The 18,560-nt window shown below is 38.7% G+C and overlaps 1 protein-coding gene across 4 annotated transcripts in view; it reads right to left on the bottom strand.

Moving 5' to 3' along the window:
• Window positions 1-18,560, bottom strand: part of csnk1g1 (casein kinase 1, gamma 1) — a 37,223-nt gene that overhangs the window by 10,710 nt on the left and 7,953 nt on the right. For all 4 annotated transcript variants that reach the window (XM_068310644.1, XM_068310653.1, XM_068310661.1 and 1 more), the window contains exons 3-10: window positions 18,264-18,304; window positions 16,875-16,944; window positions 5,164-5,315; window positions 3,663-3,897; window positions 3,487-3,572; window positions 3,099-3,183; window positions 2,803-2,951; window positions 2,620-2,727 (exon numbers count right to left, since the gene is read on the bottom strand). In XM_068310644.1, the coding sequence (XP_068166745.1) occupies window positions 2,620-2,727; window positions 2,803-2,951; window positions 3,099-3,183; window positions 3,487-3,572; window positions 3,663-3,897; window positions 5,164-5,315; window positions 16,875-16,944; window positions 18,264-18,304 (926 nt within the window). The remainder of the gene's footprint in view (window positions 1-2,619; window positions 2,728-2,802; window positions 2,952-3,098; window positions 3,184-3,486; window positions 3,573-3,662; window positions 3,898-5,163; window positions 5,316-16,874; window positions 16,945-18,263; window positions 18,305-18,560) is intronic.

Raw genomic sequence — 18,560 nt, 5'->3', positions numbered from 1 at the left:
TACCCAATGGTCTACTAAAACCCTTTATGTTTAAAACTCTTTGAATCTTTGTTTTCTGCAAAAAAAGTAAATGAGATTTTAAAAAAATCACAAAACAAATGCAGGAGTAAAATACAGTCCATTGGAAATAGTGGCTGAAAAAATGATTGCAACAGCTTTGGATAACCTTGAACTGGATAACAGAGAACCTACACAGACATATTGATTATTATACTGGTAAATCAAGTATCCTGACTTGTCAACATATTGAGTTCTAGTTTCTCTTCATCCTCACATCACGCTCAAGGTGACACTGAGACTTGAGCTCTTTTTACACAGCAGAGTCAGGATGGGCCTATTGTACTTTATTACACCTCTATCCTCTGTATTAAAGTTACACAGACATAATGCAGGGTTGATGTTTACCTCTCATCTCACAAGAGCAACATTTCTGGGGCATGATGATAACGGCTCTCTATGACTCAACTTGACTCAGAAATCAAAGATTAGAATGTCTGCATCCTCTCAATATAGTGACTGCAATAAAAAAGCTGCAGCTGCTAAAGGAGCTTCACCATTTGATTTGACCTGTGCAGAATCTCCTTTGTATGATTCATGCATCCTCTATGACCAATCAGTGAGCCAAAACCCCATGGTGGAAGCATTATTGGTTCTAAAACAATGTCCATATATAAAAAGACCTGGAGAGTGCGCTTTCAAAAGGCATCACATGGTACAACCCTTCCGTACTGCAGGTACAGTTGTGTTCAATATAATAGCAGTCCAACATGAATAACCTGTTTTTGGTAGAAATTACGTTACTGCATCGCAAATAATTTGCCAGTTGCTGTAGTAGGGTCATAGAAAACCAACAGCGCCAACATTCATATGTACGCTCCTGAGTCTGTGTAATTGAATAATGAATTGAAGGGGCGTATTCAAAAAAATAGCAAAGTAGAGTTCAATCAGTGAAGTCATTCAATCTGTGAAAAAAACAGTTGTCGATCAGGTGGCCCTTATTTAAGGATGAAGCCATCACATGTTGCTCATGCATTTCTCTCTGAAAACCTGAGAAAAATGGGTCATTCCAGACATTGTTCAGAAGAAAAACGTACTTTGATTAAAATGTTGATTAATGAAGGGAAAACGTATAAAGAAGTGCAGAAAATGATCGGCTGCTTGGCTACAATGACCCCCAATGCTTTAAAATGGAAAGCAAAACCAGAGCGACGTGGAAGAAAATGGAAGACTACCACTCAAATGGATCGTAGAATAGCCAGAATGGTGAAAACTCAGCCAATGATCAGCTCCACGATGATCAAAGACATCCTGAAGTTACCTGTGAGTACTGTGACAATTAGAAGACGCCTGTGTGAAGCTAATCTATCAGCAAGAAGCCCCCGCAAAGTCCCGCTGTTAAAAAAAAGACATGTGCTGAAGACGATACAATTTGCCAAAAAACACATTGGCAGGCCAAAAGAGAAATGGAGAAACATTTTGCGGACGGATGAGAGTAAGATTGTTCTTTTTGGGTCTAAGGGCCACAGATAGTTTGTCAGATGACCCCCAAACACTGAATTCAAGCCACAGTACACTCTGAAGACAGTGAAGCATGGTGGTGCAAGCCTCATGATATGGGTGTTTCTCTTACTATGGTGTCGGGCCTATTTATCACATACCAGGGATCATGGATCAGTTTGGATACATCGAAATACTTGAAGAGGTCATGTTGCATTATGCTGAAGAGGAAATGCTCTTGAAATGGGTGTTTCAACGACACAACGACCCCAAACACACCAGTAAGCAAGCAGCTTCTTGGTTACAGACCAACAAAATAAAAGTCATGGAGTGGCCAGCCCAATCCCCGGACCTTAATCCGATAGAAAACTTGTGGGGTGACATTAAAAATGCTGTTTCTGAGGCAAAACCAAGAAATGTAGAGGAATTATGGAACGTTGTCAAATCATCCTGGGCTGGAATACCTGTTCACAGATGCCAGAAGTTGGTCGACTCCATGCAACACAGATGTGAAGCGGTTCCCAGAAACAGTGGCTATACAACTAAATATTAGTTTAGTGATTCATAGGAATGCTGAATCCTGGATATTTTTCAGTTTATACAGTAAATATTTGAGTTTGTAAAGTAAAATGCAGACACTGCTATTTTTTTGAACAGCCCAATGTTCATTTTTCTTCATTTTCTGTAAAGTAATTAAAGAATTTCTGCTTTTTTCTTCACGTTTTGATTTAGAATATAATGTGCAGTGTTCCTAATGCATGGAAATAAAAACCATTATAAGGATTTGGGGCTTTACTCAATTTTTTTAACAGACTGCTATTATTTTGAACACAACTGCATGCTGTTTCGCTTGAGAACCAGAGGGTATGACACCTAAAGCTAGAAGCTGAGTCGATATTCCAATTTTGTTTTATTTAGCGTGAGTAAAAAATGTGGGGTCCTTGTTGTTGTGGTTGTGAACAATCTCTACGTATAAAAAGGCTCTACTCTTCCATAAACAGAGGGATGATCATATGTCTGGACCTCAAACAAACATTCTGGGTTGTAATCCCTATTTGCCTTCTTTCTACTGGAACAAAAGTCAGATCAAAACCACACAACTGAAAACAAGCCCTGGTGTACCTGATTTCTGATGGGTGGGTGCTGTGAAGGCCGGTCTCTGTGAAGGTGGCTCTCTCTTGTGACAGCAGATGCTCCAGACTCTATATGGACAGACCCCACTGGTGTGGGCTGAGAGAATAATCATGTAAATAATGGACCATCACGCTGCTCAGAAGCACTCCTATGTTCACATGCATTACTTACTATCTGCCTGCCGACCCAGTCATACGTGTAGTCAAACGTGTATCCTTTCCGCTCAAACAGCTCTGTGAACAGAGTCCTCAAATATTCATAGTCGGGCTTTTCGAAGAAGTCCAATCTTCTCACGTATCGTAGATAGGTAGCCATTTCCTCTGAATTACACAGAAAAGATGTTTGTCAGTATTTTTAAACGTAACTATGATTCGAATCATGTCTTCAAAATTTTGTCAAATCACAGCCACAATGCGATTGGTTTCAAGCTGCACAGCATGGATTGTATGTTTAATATAGCAGTATACCTGGGAAATTTTCACAGAGGACCTCGATGGGAGTGTTTCTTTTTGTGTCTCCAATTTTTTGGTACCGTTCTTTCAGAGTGTCGGCCTGCAGGAGAAGTAAGCAGAAAGCTTTTGATATTATTAAGACATTATTATTTCGCTATATACTTCAAACTACTTAAAAAAAAAGGAAACCACTTAGAAAACTGATAAATGAAGTTTTTATATTTATGCCGTCTCCTTTATGAAGTCTGAGAATAGATGTCAATGTAAAACTGTCACAAACTACTACGTTTAAAACATAGTGATCTAAATGATTTCACAGATTCCAGTTAATAAAAAAAATTCCTACACAGAATGAAACTGATTTTCCATCAGACCCTGGAACAGCCGCATCTACTTAGCATACCTTTAAGCCTTGCCACGGCAGACTTCCACGAAGAAAATACATGAACATGTGGCCTAGGGCCTCCAGGTCATCTCTTCGGCTTTGCTCTAAATCAACAGAGTTCAAAAGCAGCACTTAAACTATAAACACATTTTAACAGTACAAAACCAAACAAAACCACAGCTATAAAATCTTACCTTTGCCTAAATGTGTGTTAATGGACATATATCGAGCAGTACCGGTCAAGCTCTTATGCTCCCGGTATGGAATGTGTTTTTTGGTCTCAGGGTCGATGTACTCCTTGGCCAGGCCAAAGTCAATGATGTGGATAATGTGTTCCTTTTTATTCCCTTGCCGTCCGATGAGAAAGTTTTCTGGTTTTACATCCCTATAGATGAGGTTCTTAGAGTGCACGTACTCCATTCGAGAAATCTGGGGGGAAATAAACACAACCGATTCAGCAAAAACATATACTAAGAAAATCTGATCTAATGACAAACCAGATGATCTCATCACAACCACGACAGAAAATACCCTTCAAGATGTCAAACCCCATGACTATCGTGGTCTGAGATCTAAGGGTACAATTCAATCCAGGTTGTGACATTCAATACGCCATTATCCATGAATAATGCCCGATTAAAACATGAACCCTCCTTGTTTTTCTCTCTCGTGAATGTCTGGACAGCAGTTGGTCGACAGTATCTTTCTTAAAATGTCGTCATATCGGTAATGGAATCATAATTTTTAAAGTATTTTTCCATTAAATTTTTGTTATGCTGAATGAGGTTAGATCATTTATAACCAGCCAATTCATTGGCACCAACTGACTAATGATGAATTCACTGTGCTGTACAGATACCATGGAGAGCCATTATCACAGAGCTAAAGCCTCAGTTAGTGGTTAGAATTTAAGGCTCGTCAGGCCAATCAGGAAAATGCAAGACATCCTGTTGGGACTATGCAATTAAGATCAGAACAATGGTGTGTTTATTACTGAAGAAATCTTAACCCAGTGCTCATAGTGGTTACCCTCCATAATAAGGAATGTAATTGAGAACAGCTACACAATGGGAAAATGATGTCATGATGGCAGTAATAAGATCTTTCATGTGGGATTGATCAAAAAGGATCTTGACTCCTTGATACTCAGCTCCTTTTTTTGGTGTGGTTTGAGTACCAGCGTAAACGATATGCTAGATAAAAATAGCACCTAAGCTAAATGCAACTACTTTTGCAAATATTTGGCTTAGAACACTGCAAGTTAACTTGACTTGTAATGTGTTAGTGGTCACTGGGGTGAAAATCCTCCACCTGATGGACTATATTTGTTGTTTGATTTTTTGTTTTAATCGGCACTACTTGATGGATTATTTTAATATCGAGACCATTTCTGTGCACGCGTCCCTTCGAAGGATATTGTATATTTCTCCTCTGTCTACTCCTTTTAAATACAGTTACAATAAAACATCTCGGCAGAACTAAAAAATCTTGGAAGACAAAATAAAGCATTGATCAGCAATGAACTGAAAATAAAGGCTATACTGTTAACTGAAATCTATCCAACAGAAGATGTTGTTTCATTGTTGTCGGTTTCAAACATTTTAAATTTGGAACACCATTAATTTGTGCTGCAAAGAAGTTATTAAAAAAACAAACAAAAAAACCCCCATGTGTCATGTGTAGCTCAGAACTCACCAGCTGAATTGCTATCATTAAGACTGTCTTCAGTGAAAAGGTTCTGTCACAGAGGTCAAAGAGGTCCTCCAGACTGGGGCCCAGCAGCTCCAGAACCATGGCATTGTATTTCCCACAGGGTCCAAAGTAAAACACCTGGGGCACGCCTTCAGCTGAAACACAAGATGGGAGAAACTGGACTTGTAAAAGCAAAAACCGACCCCATACCAGCCCTGAGTACACAAATCATACACGCACATCTATTATCCAAGTCTTTCTTGTTCATCTTTCAATTGCATGTGTAGAAAACATGAAATATCACCCTAAGCATTTTTATTATTAAAAAGCACTATTTAGTAGATGATATGCGTAACTGCACTGCATAACATGCCTTCAATGTGTTGCACATACTAGTAGGAAGTCGGAGAATAAGAGTGACTATAATGTTTATTATCCTTGTCTCCTCTGACAAATGATATTTCCAGTTGGGTTCAAGGTAAGCAAAGAGGAACTGGTTAGATAGAAATAGAGGCACCATAAGGTCAGTGAGGCAAGGGCACAGAGAAAGGAGCTGGGTAAACATTAACCCTGAAGTAACACAACATAGTGCTTACAAACAGAACAGGGCAAGTCCTCTGCTGCAGGCTGAAAACTAATCTTCTCTGCAGCCTCACAACAGAATCATATCCTGTCTGCTTTTCTCGCTTTAATTGCTACACAATCCCTTCCATCTGTCACTTTGGCTCCTATTTTATTTCTGTCTCTGGACATTGGTGTGTGGTCAGTATAATGTAACAGCAGTAATGGGAGGTCTGATCTTGGAAGCTCTTCATATGAATTGTTTGTGACATTGGTAAATGGGTGTAAATGCGATGTTTAAAATACTGACGCAAAAGTTTAGTAACATCAATAGTGCTCAAAATCAATATATCAAAGTATAAAAAGCACAAAGGTGTACCATAACATGAAACGCATGTAGTTCTTCAGGAGTCCAAGTTAATATCTAATCACTTATAATTGGTGATATCTGTATTCTTTGTTGTCTTACTGACCACATCTTGAAATTAAGTTTCAAAGAACAGGAAATCAGGTCAAACTATTAATGGCCCTCTGGGGGAGCATGACTCAAAGTTTGCCTGATGCCAGTCAGTCCTATTAAAAAGATCCCCTTAATAGGCTTCAAAGAAATGCTGTCGCTCCAGTCATACATGCCTCATTTTATCAGTCTGCCTAAGCTGAGCTCATGGCCTGAAATATCATAATGGCCTAGTAGTGAAAAAGAAAAGGAGCATCCTGATTAGTTTTCACATGGTATCCGGAACTTTGTCTTTAACACACAGCATCTGCCAAATTCAACTTTAAAATCCTGCAGTGGCTTCGTTTGTCTATGACAACTCTTAAGTAATGGCCAGAACTGATCTGACAATTCTGCTGGATTTTGACGTCCCTGCAGGCAGACGGCTGACTGAACGTGTGGGTTTATGTCCCGTAGGTGATCACTATATTTAAAACTCAATTAATGTTTGGAATAACTTTTCTGCATGCTATTTTTAAGTCACGTCTTAAAGAGGAACATCAGATGAGGTTGGAATGTATAGAAATGTGTGCGTATGCATGGACATAAAGCTCCATACATGTTTATCCAGACATAAACATTTATTGCCATTGTTTCCCACACCTGAAGTGATGATTTCACACTAAATGTTAATTGATGTTTTTTAAGCCTTTTGGTAGCAGTGCTATAAATGATACACAACAATGATGTACAGTATTACCGTACATTTTTGTAAGAAGCCACAGTGAACCTGTTTGAAAACAGTTGATTCCATGGAAATGTTTTACATACATGATGTTACCATGTTTATTCTCTACATGTCTGTCTCTGATGCTGTGGACATGCAACTTTTCAAGAAATCAGCTGGTTTGCTGGCTGACGATCTCAGTGAAAGTGGTGTGGAGTGTGGGAAAAATGTTATCAACATTTATATTTATAATATATTTATATTCATAACATGAATAGTGGTAAATATTTCCTTCTAAATCTAAATATTTACTATCACTGTCAATAAACACATCTGAGCATTTTTTCCTCCTGCACACACAGCAAGCTCTCGGTTCCAACACGAAGGAGAGTCTAAGCGCTTAAGTATAATATTCTACTGGAGTAATTGAACCAGACTGATCAGAGAATGCTAAATTTGAAAGCTAATCCCATGGCAGTACATTAATATATTTGTATGAATGCAGTGCTTTAGGTTGCCAGCTGGGTAATACACTATGGCATTACGGGTGGTGTAACTGTTTCCAGTGAGCATATGGACATGTAGGAGTCATGCTCCATCCTGTGTTTCTGGACACCGTCATGCAATCCTGTGGGTTGCTAATTGTACAGCAGAAATAGGCGAAACCCTTGAAAACCATGTGTGCCTGTGGGAGATCTAAAAATGTGTTGGATTGATCTTATGCTGGAAATAAGTAGCCAAATGTTGTTCTTTAATTTTCATTCAAAACAATGTTGGTCAAGATTTTTAATCACAAATGAAAAGCAGGAATCTATAAATCATAAACCATTTTCATATCACCGAAGCAGCTCCAGCCTTACGTATCATTGAAATGCAAAACATGTCAAGGACACAAAGTTGAACATTAGCTCACCATTTTAAATGAAAAGCCTGTTGGCATCTTGCTATTGATGTTGCCTTATTTATAGGCATGTTATACTATTCATTTAGAATTGCTGTATTGAGTCAGCTTTAGTATTCATTTTGATTGAGAGTCTGCTTATGTGCCTATTGAGACTCAGTCTTATTTTATTTCTGAATTTTATTTATTTTATTTAACTGTATTCATATTGCATTTTTGAGAAATGCACCTGGCCCTAATTGGTTTCCTGATGTGCTTGGCCTTTTTTCCTTTGAATTTCATTTATAAAGTACACTTAACCAATAAAAATGTTGATTTCAAATCTTCTCTTCTTGGTGCATTCTATTTATTAGTCATGCACTACAAGTTTTTAATGTCCTAGAATTCAAATTCTTTATTTGGGGGCCTTTAGCAGGTATGAGATTAAAATGTGACTAATTAGATTAATTATAAATCCTGTAATTAATTAGATTATTTTTTTAATCACCTCACAGCACTAATACGGATTAATGTTAATATTAGTATTGGTTAAAAACAAGATATCAGAAAAAAAGCCGGCAGTGGCTGGCAGTCATGCCGCACCAGGAGGCACCCTCAGAAGGCACTACGCCCCCTAACAACGGTAGTCAAGGGACGTCACCGAAGTGCCGACTCTCACTGACCTGCTGTCTGACGGCATAGCAGCCTGCGGAGAGCAGCGGTACCTGGCTATGGTAACGTAGCAAAACAGGGAATTTTCAACAATTCTGTTAATAAAGTTTGACTGACTGACTGATCTCAGCATTTCTCAACTACTTTGGTGCCGTAAATAACCCACTTTAAACTTAATTGGTCTAAAAATGCCATTGTGCTGTCATCTGGAATCTAGTGACGGTCCATTCTATTAGTCTGTGGAAACACACGGAGAAACTGGCATAAAGGTGAATGAAAGACCCTCAAAGCAGAACTTCCAGCCTTTTCTGAAAAGGAGCAGAGTCAATACTTGACAAAGTTTCCTGGTGTGCTGCAATTGATTTGCAAATGTAGTTGATACCTGAAACAACACGTTACTGGGGGGAGCACATTTTGGCTTGTGTGTTCTGTCTGACGTGAGATTCACAGTAGTGAGACACCGACGTTAAAGTCAGTTCAATGAGTACAACAGCATCGCATTTGCCAGTAAATTAGCAGCCTGACAATAAAAACTTGTTAAAAATTGTTTCGGACGCACAGTGCAGCAGCAAATAGCTGCACCTCACCTCCGACTGGACTACTGATTGATCGAAACAATATTTAATTAATAAATTAATGTCGGAGCTTAAATATCTGCTTCAAACTTCAGATCAGGAAATAATCCGCCCTGTTCAAACTGAGTGGTTCACTCGTAATGAATTTACCATGTTTTTAATGTCAGGTTTTTTAATATGCGTGTTGACTTCTTTCTAAGGCCCCGTCCACACGATGCCGGATTTTTTTGAAAACACAACTTTTTTGTTGCCTTTACGCCTTCTGTCCACACGACAACGCAGATATCCGGAACGAAAATGCAACTTTTTGAAAACACTGGTCAAGGTGGATTTTTTTGAAAACGCTGTGTCTGCGTTGTCGTGTGGACGCTGTATCCGCAACTTTTTTTATCCGGGGGGCGTGTCCCCAAGACCAAAACCACTGTGACATCATGCATGTGACCTGTGTCTACATGTACAAACGGAGCTAAAACCGGGTATTTTCTGATGTGTAACAGCTCCACATTTGAGATGCATTGATAAACATGCTTTGCACTTAAATATTTGTTCGTCTGTTTCTTTATGTGTCATAAAGTTTATGTATTTATTCATTCATTCACGTTCCTCGCCTAAGACGCCGACGCCAGTTCTGGGTCGGACCAGGACGCGCTGCCTGCTGGTGGGAGAACTCTGTGATGAAGGTCGTCCTTCAGGAGGAAAGGCGTGAATTTCCACACATGCCGGTCCTCTCTCCTGTCGTTCTCGGATTTGTTCTGCTTCTACACGTATTGATCAACGCACTGATGTATTTACGTGTGGACGGAGATTTTTTTGAAAACGCTGTCGTGTGGACGCGAATCGTTTTCGATGCTGGGTAAATAAAGTTGCGTTTTCAAAAAGTTGCGGCATCGTGTGGACGGGGCCTGAGACGGCAAAGCGATCAAGTGATCAGGTTTCCTTGATGAGGCTCAGAATGGCCTGACTGACATAACAATAGCGGTCGTTCACAGCTGATTAAAGGTACTCACCGTCATGAATGCTCTAACTAGTGGACGGATAGCGCAACTATAGCCACTACTTTTTTTAAATCCATTTTAGTTTTTTTATTATATGCGCCTTATAATCCGGTGCACCTTATATATGAAATAAATTATGAAATAAACAATTCATTAAAGGTGCGCCTTATAATCCAGTGCGTTTTATAGTGCAGAAAATACTGTAATCGTTGCTACTGCATGAAAAGCACGTACGAAAGACCAACAGCAGTTTCAACAAAACATCTACAACGATGGTATGCAGCACTGGGTAAAGAAAGAAAAAGACACTTGTTTCTACAATTTGCAGGCGTAATGTTTTCAAAATGCTTCAGACGATAAAAAAGGCTCTTGAATATATACATACAAAACATGTTCAAAATTCAAAATTCATGTTAAGAGCTTTCAAGACTCCAAATTTACTTTGTCAGGGTCGGCGTGTTTGTTTTTTTCAATACACACTCCTGTGTATATCAGGTCTGTGATAGGTGCTCACCTGTTCAGGGTGTACTGCTAATGAACCCCTTTATGAAGGGAGTGGTTTCCTGTAAAGCTCTGGGATTAGAGTGACATCAAAACAAGGAGGACAGATGTCGAATCACATGATTCTACCCCTTGCTCCTGTCCAAGGGTCCATGATCCTATAATCACCGTTATACTAATATGACATTCTGTTGAAGTTCCACCATCCAAACTCCAGTCACTATCCATCACAGCAGAATAAGTGTTCTAGCTTGCAGTATGAGATGAATGAAACACACACTTGCTGTTGTGAAGTGTGTATCTGCATTGAATTCCAGAGGCCAAAAGCACAACAGCAAAAAACAAACAACAAAAACAAGGCAGTCAGAGACTGCAACATCCCGCGAATTACCCTGACCTACTTTCAGGGTAGGTCAGGGTACCCTGAAAGTAGTACCTGACAAGTGTGTAGACTAGTGCATAAGGCGAAGGCCAGTGTAAGTCAGACCATAGATCAAAGCTAGTGCATAGGTAGATCAAAGCACTATCCTAGACTGAACTCTTCCTTCTGGAAGAGTTTCAATGGCTTGTATTAAAATGAAAACTTTTCATATGAAGCAACATGCACAATCCAGAGCATCAGCCAAGTCAAAGTCAGCAAATGTACCATATATGCATGACATACAGCACAGATGCAATTGCAGTCCTCTCAGACCCACTGTCAACAGGCAGTACAACACAGGCGGTCAAAGTTTGGCAAAGCAGCACAAATGTGATTGTGTTTGAAATGCCTTGAGCAAAAACCCATCATTTTAATTAGACAATCGACTGCCTGATGTTTCAACTACAGATGACCCCTTGGTCTCCTTTCTATGTCCTAAAACACCAAAACATGCAAGTTCTTTAGTGCTTTAATTATCATTGAACAACAGTAACATAAAAACACTAATTTTTAAAATACAGTAAAAGATTCACATTTATAGCCTAAAGTAAATTAAGAGCATGACCTCAGTGCTGAGTACAGCATAAGCTTTCAGGTTGTAAACAGTCTGAATAACTTGCCGTTGAGTAAACAAAGGAAACATACACCTGAGACTGTTTAGTCAGGATGGAGCTGCAGCCAAAATGACAAAAGACAATGACACTGTTATTGAACACCTGCAAAATGATTGACAACCATTAAATACTAAAGGTACCCGACCTGTTCATTCAAGGAGGTGGACAGACACAAAGTATATACTACAAAATAGGAATATACAAAATAATAATGGTGAAATGTTGACAGAGGGACAAACAGCTATGATCCCATATGCCTGGATCCTCTGGTAGAAAGTCAATTAGGTATTTGTTCATATTTAGCAATACTACCCCATTATCGCAAAACAAAAAAGGCCTCCTCCAAAGCTGTCAATAGTTAACACAAATATGAAATAACCATATCCTTTTTAAGGCACGGTTTCAATTTTTCAATGGTTTCATTGTAGATTTATTGATGTGGAAACAATCAGTGAAATATAAAAAAAACAACAAACAAGGAGAAAACAAGCACCTAGTCGTAATATTTACAGTTCTAAATCTTGGAGCTGTTATTTATCAGTCGTATGCATATCAAACTAGAACAGTCTATGACTGCAACAACCAATGACACTCCTGAATTCACAATTTTACCCTGACCTATAATTCAGGGTAAATCAAAGCATAGGGAGATCAGAGCACTAGCTTTGATCTATGGTCTTACTCACACTGGCCTTCTCTCTCGTCTTTTTATCTTATCCGGTTCCTGAGTGTACAAAAGAGGAAATTTGACCTTGACCTAGTTTTCTCAAGGTCAAGGTCATCATCTCATTTTCATCCCTTTTGCCGCCAGAGTAATGTGCTTTTTGTTTCATCTGTCTATCTGCAACGGTTACAAAGATATTTGGTGGACTAACGGACAGACGGATGAACGAACGGACAAACACACGGACACTGACAATTACAATACATCCCCTTCTCGGGATGTAATAAAAAACTGACTAGCAGAGTTTGTGTTGCTTTGATCTGATTGACCATGTAATAATAATAATAATAATAATAATGGAATAGTCAATAACACAGGTAAAACTACTAGTTCTGTATTAACTTAAAAATCAATAAAGATTAACGTCACACATTGTGAACGGTCGCATTAAACACAGAAATTTTCAGGACAATAAAAATGATGGATGGAGGAGGGATAACGACTCCTTGTACTTCATTTTTGGTGGGAGAGGGTAAAACGTGTGCTTTGTCCCTCCTTGATGGCTGATAAGACAAAGGTTGTAGAATTATAAAAAATCTCTTCCAATATTCCTTCTAGGGTCTCCCAATTTTTTTAATTGAAGCTCTATTCTTAACAATGATCCACAGTCGACCTTTGTGAGAACGGATATTGCGGATAAGACCTTTCCTTTACATGTTTGTCAGACCTAGTAGGCCATGTCCCTGGGGAAATGTTTAGTCTCAGGACCTGTGTTGGTCAAAGAGCCGGTGTAGTGTTTCCTGATGGTCTGCCTGTCAGTGCCTTCAACGGCTCAGTAATGAGCACCCGCCCGTGATTTTCAACACTGTCTTGTCTTCAGCACAATAGCACCTCATAATCTGTGTCTTGTAAAACCCAACCACTGATTAACACACATAATATTTGGTCGGATGTGTGTGTGTGTATGTGTGTGTGTGTGTGTGTGCATATCCAGAGACAGATACGTAATTGAGGATCTGAGTCAAACCACATTAATTCATAAAGACCCTGTTGCACAAACACTGCGACAACCACACTGGCTGAGAGAAATGTGGCGCACCGCACAGCCTAGAAGAAATGAGGTCACGATATCCCATCTGGAGGAGAGGACAGAGGCAGGTTAGCGAGGCAGACCCACTCTCTAAATATTTAATGAGTTTCTGCACAGTTGGCCTTTTCCAGCTCTTGCCTTTGCAAAACAATAGCCATTATATTCACAGTCTGGTTATCATATTCACAACCATCTCAAAAGCACATCAAGGATTATGCATAAACAGAAACTTGGCTTGTATTTTCTGTGCCAAATGGTAACATCGTGATCCGACTGGTTTGTATGGAAAACCTTCAATAAATGCACAAGATGCACAAGCAAACTATCTGCCATTTATACTTTGTTATTATTTAAGTAGGTTTAACATAAGAGCAAACAATTATAAGATTTCCATTGTTACTTTGTTTTTAACCATCTCTGCTAGACCACAGAACAACAAAAGGCCTGCCTTAATTTTTTTCTGCTTTAATCATTTAATGACCCCAAGATTCTTGTCAGTTGTTGCAGTAAACAATAAAGGTGACAAAACAAATCACCATTTACTGGGTTTCAGACACTTAGTATTGACTAATTATACTTAAAACAGAACAGAGGTAAGTAGTGACTACTAAATGATCATCGGCTGTAATGGATGAAGTAACAATTAAGTTAGTGGTTACCAGATATGTGGAAAAATGTTACAGAATACATATTAAAATATAATGTAATTCAAGACCATCTACTGATGTGGATTAAGGCTGACCTTTGATCTTTAAGGTGAACTAAGTAACTTAGCTCAGCTACACGCAACACCACATTCTCACAAATAAAGCAATATTGGTTAATAAATACGGACTGATACTGTAAAAGACAAAAGTATTTCTCCTAAGTGACTACAATAAATAGTTTTAATAATAAGATGGGTCAAATTATTGTCATTTAAAAGGGGTGAGATGTAGTGGTGAAGCATTTATTGATAGAAAAGGTCTGAGAAGTGAATGAAGACTCTTTAAGCGATTGATAACTCAACAGCATTCACACAGTCCAAACGACCAGCCAGTATGCCACTGCATGTCATTCTTTGTACACTTCATGTACATGAGGACTCAACCACAGTTTGAGCATTGACTAATGGTGGGTTTCTCCAGGATAAAACACTACCTTTTGAAGAACTGAACTCAATCAGAATAGTTCTGAAATCAGGTCTGCCTCATTTGTTTTTTTGACAACAGTGAATTTTCTGTGATCCTTAGAAATGTACATATTCAGAATCAACAGATCTAGAACCTATGGGGATGCTATTATTCTATTTTTTCCACCCACATTGGATATTATCCATGAATTTCGACAAAAAGACCCTATAAATGCCCCCATCCCACAGTGGTAAGGAATCATTTAGATTGAAGGTCTAAATAATGTCATATCCTCCCTCTCTTGACAAATTTAACCAAAATACCTCTACTGGTGCCCAAGAATCTTCTACAATTCAAATCAAGCTAGAATCAGTCATTTCCCTGTAGACACAAATGACATTTAAATATTTGTAACAGCCAACCTTTTAAATCTTGTGAATCCAAATTTTAATGTGCATTTTCATCAAACCCCTCAGTATTTTAGACTTTTTAATTATAAACTCTTTTAAGCTGTGGTAATGCAGTGGCATTCAGGCACAACCCAACTACAGGTAAACCTCAGTTCCCGACCACAATTTGTTCCTGAAGGCTGTTCGAATACCGATTTGTTCGAACTCCGAATACATTTTTCCCATTACAAATGGTCTTAATCCGTTTCAAGACGCTAGAAAACTACCTTTTTTCAACATATGTTATTTCATAATGTCATTTATATATAAAATTGCAGAGTAATGAAACATGAAAGAAATGTAAAAGAAAGAAGCAAACACGAGAAAAAAAGAAAAAAAAACATTGACGTAATCAGGTTAGCCTAAGTTAGTTACTGTCGTCTTTTGGACAGACGTTTACGGTACCGTAACTCGTACTGTAGGCAATGGAACACAAATTAAGTGAAAAATTATTGAATACAGTAAACTAAAATAAAAAACACATTACCATCACGTGTTATCTAGACATCTCTCGCCTTTTCTTGCGCTTGGCGGCAAGATATAATAATAATAATAATAATAATAATAATAATAATAACAATAACAATAACAGATTAGATTTGTATAGCGCTTTTCTGGACACTCAAAGACGCTTTACATTGGATCCATTATTCATTCACTCCTCATTCATACTTGCTGATGGTAGACTACGTGTGCAGCCACAGCTGCCCTGTGGCTACACACGTAGCCACAGGGCAGACTGACGGAGGCGTGGCTGCCAATGTGCGCCTACGGCCCCTCTGACCACCAGCGGAAGAAACACACACATTCACACACCAGCGAGTGCCCAACTGGAGGCAAGGAGGGTAAAGTGTCTTGCCCAAGGACACATCGACAAATGACTCGGCGGGAGCGGGAATCGAAACGCCAATCTTGAATCATTGGACGACCCGCGATAACACTGAACCACGCTCGCCCCCAAAAGCCGTTCGTTTCGCGTTTGACTTCCAAATTTTGTTCGACTTCTAAGACAAAAAAATTCCGAATTTGATGGTCGAATTCCGAATTGTTCGATGTCTAAAGCGTTCGAAAACCAAGGTTTGCTTGTACACGGTTCCCACTTACTGGCCCACTTCAAAATCAAATGTGATCTACTCTGGCCCAAAGTCCAAATTCTCACCAAGTTACATGTAAATCCATTCACAAGTAAATCTGTAAATTTTGTAAATCCAAAAAGCAGGCAATCCAAAAAACAGACAAAAGTGAAAGTGTGGCTGGGACAGGTAAACTCAAAGACATGACCTGTGGGTCAATTTAGTAAAGACTTATTCAGCAGTGTTGTGCTTACAGCTTCTTTCCATTGCCACCCAGTAATAAAAAAAACCCCAAAAACTGTTGGAACTTAAAAATAAAAAAGAACAGTGTCTATTGAAAAGTCAAACATATTTGAATAAATGTACTGTAACACATCCAGATTAGAACCATGGAGACCCACATAGAACACATTTGGCAGACTAAACAATAGAGATGTTGAAGTCTTCATCTAACTGGCTCAGTTGCATCTGAACAATGGTCGCATGTTCGGCTACCACAGACAGAACACTGAGTCCAGAAATACAGTAGTGAAACAGGTTCCATCCTCACACAGAAGCTGCATCACCTCCTGAATATTTATGCCTGGATTGTAACAAGGAAGTCTGTTCAGTGGGCAAGAAAAGATCTGATGCTGCATCTGTTTTGTTGGCTTTCAATCCACACCTTCCATATTGAAGTGTATCGCTGGTTTCGTTCAACAAGGTCACTCTCAACACTTCCTATGCAGGTAGGCTTCAAACACAAAGCTTTGAAGATTAAAAGAAGGTGCCTACCCAGCTTAATAGCAATATGTAACCTGGGTGCAGTAATCAGTTGTTGTGGAAATGATGAAATCTTTTACAACTAATCTTCCAAAACAGTTAAATCATTGTCATGCACACACATATCCAAAAAAAAAAAAAAGAGAAAATGTTCCAGACAACGGACAAATGAGTGACCTTACCTGTAGATCCCAATGTTTTGTAAAACCGGTATTCTAAATGCAACTGCGGTGCCCTCGACTTCACTGGTTCCTGCAAAATTAATAACATAATTAATGACAACGACGTCATGGCCAACGACTAAACAACAAAAATAACAAGTGGGACTGCTTTTCAATCGAAATTGAACAGCATTTCTTTTCAGCTATCAGGAAAGGTTTCAACAGAGGGAAAGATATGGTTTAATGAGGTAGTGTAAAATGATGGCAGCTTCAGTGGCAAAAGGAACATTAATGCTGGAAGTCAGCAGATGTCTGAACTATGTTTTAATACATTTATGTTGGATTTAGTCACGTTTGCAGCCTCTTCACTCTCCCTTGTCCTTGACATTATAGTAGCATGAAACATTGGCACAACTACTGGGGTTAATGTAGTACAAAAGTAGAATAATAGATTAGCAAAGTGTAGTTGTTTTGTCAATTAATGTAGGTACACTACATATTACTTTAATGGGCTGTAACAAAGGTTATATCAGTGTTTAACATGAGCTACCAATAATATTTCCCCACCACGGTTTCATAACAACGCAAAATCAGTTAAACATTCCTCACAATAAAGTCAAAGATCTCCAAGTCTGCACTGCACCGATTTGTAAGCGCAGCCACTCTCAATCAAACAGCTCATAAAAACATCAGGTTTAGCTACAACTTCGGTAAAATATAATAAAGTAATTGACCAGCTTTGCCTATAGAGTTCAGTCACACTCTTGTTTCCCATAATTACTTGTGTACTGTATACAGTATTTACTGAAATTTCTTATTCACATTCTCGAACTGCAAGAGATCATTTCAAACTGATGTAATCTGGGGGGAGATAATGCTCTAAGGAAATCCCTGGAAGGTATGACATCCACCCACCAGTCTAATGGCATCCTGTGGATAACGACAGAGCAGCCCCACATTGTAGATGTAGCTTTCATAAACATCACCATCAACCCATTACGCTATCAAAAGCAAAAATTTATCATTGGAGTCAAAATAATGAGTCAAGAAATTTAAAAAAAAAAATTAAGTCTGTACCCAGTATTACATTCCAACTGAAATAAGGTAGTTTTATAATAACTTAGTTCAAGGTGACAATCCAACATAAAAACCCCCCCAAAAAACAACCATGAACTGTAACAATCTAACATCCATCCACTTATCGTCCACCCACTATTACAACCCTACCATTGATCACCTGCAATAACCACTTAACTTCATCCAATCAGCCTTTCTGAAGAGAGTTGTCTATCAACATTATTGATTCTATGTTAAAATGATAGCACATGCTTATTAATTCAACACTTTTCGTAAAATATTTGTGTGGTGTACGCAGAGCTGAAGTATCAGAGAAAGAAGGCATTCACTTACCAGTTTAATGGCTACATACTCGTTGGTGTACAGATTTTTACCTGAAAAAAGACATGAAAATACTTGATACTTAAAAAGAAAGCACACCCATTCCACAAGGCAGTAAGGAATCACTTAAACCACTGTATTGGTTTAATTTTTAATGTAAAGGGCAGATTGTGGGCTTTAACTGCAGTATTGTATTGTAGTGTAGTATTGTAGTGTTGATCCAGAGACAAACAATGTGACAGACACAACATTAGAAATGTCTCAACAGAAGTGGTGACTTGACTAGTTTTATGCCATGCATGTTCTAAA

This window comes from Antennarius striatus, chromosome 1, assembly GCF_040054535.1.
Source record: "Antennarius striatus isolate MH-2024 chromosome 1, ASM4005453v1, whole genome shotgun sequence".
Classification (NCBI taxonomy): Eukaryota; Metazoa; Chordata; class Actinopteri; order Lophiiformes; family Antennariidae; genus Antennarius; species Antennarius striatus.
Note: the sequence above shows the minus strand (reverse complement) of the source record. Positions and strands in the feature narration are given on the sequence as shown.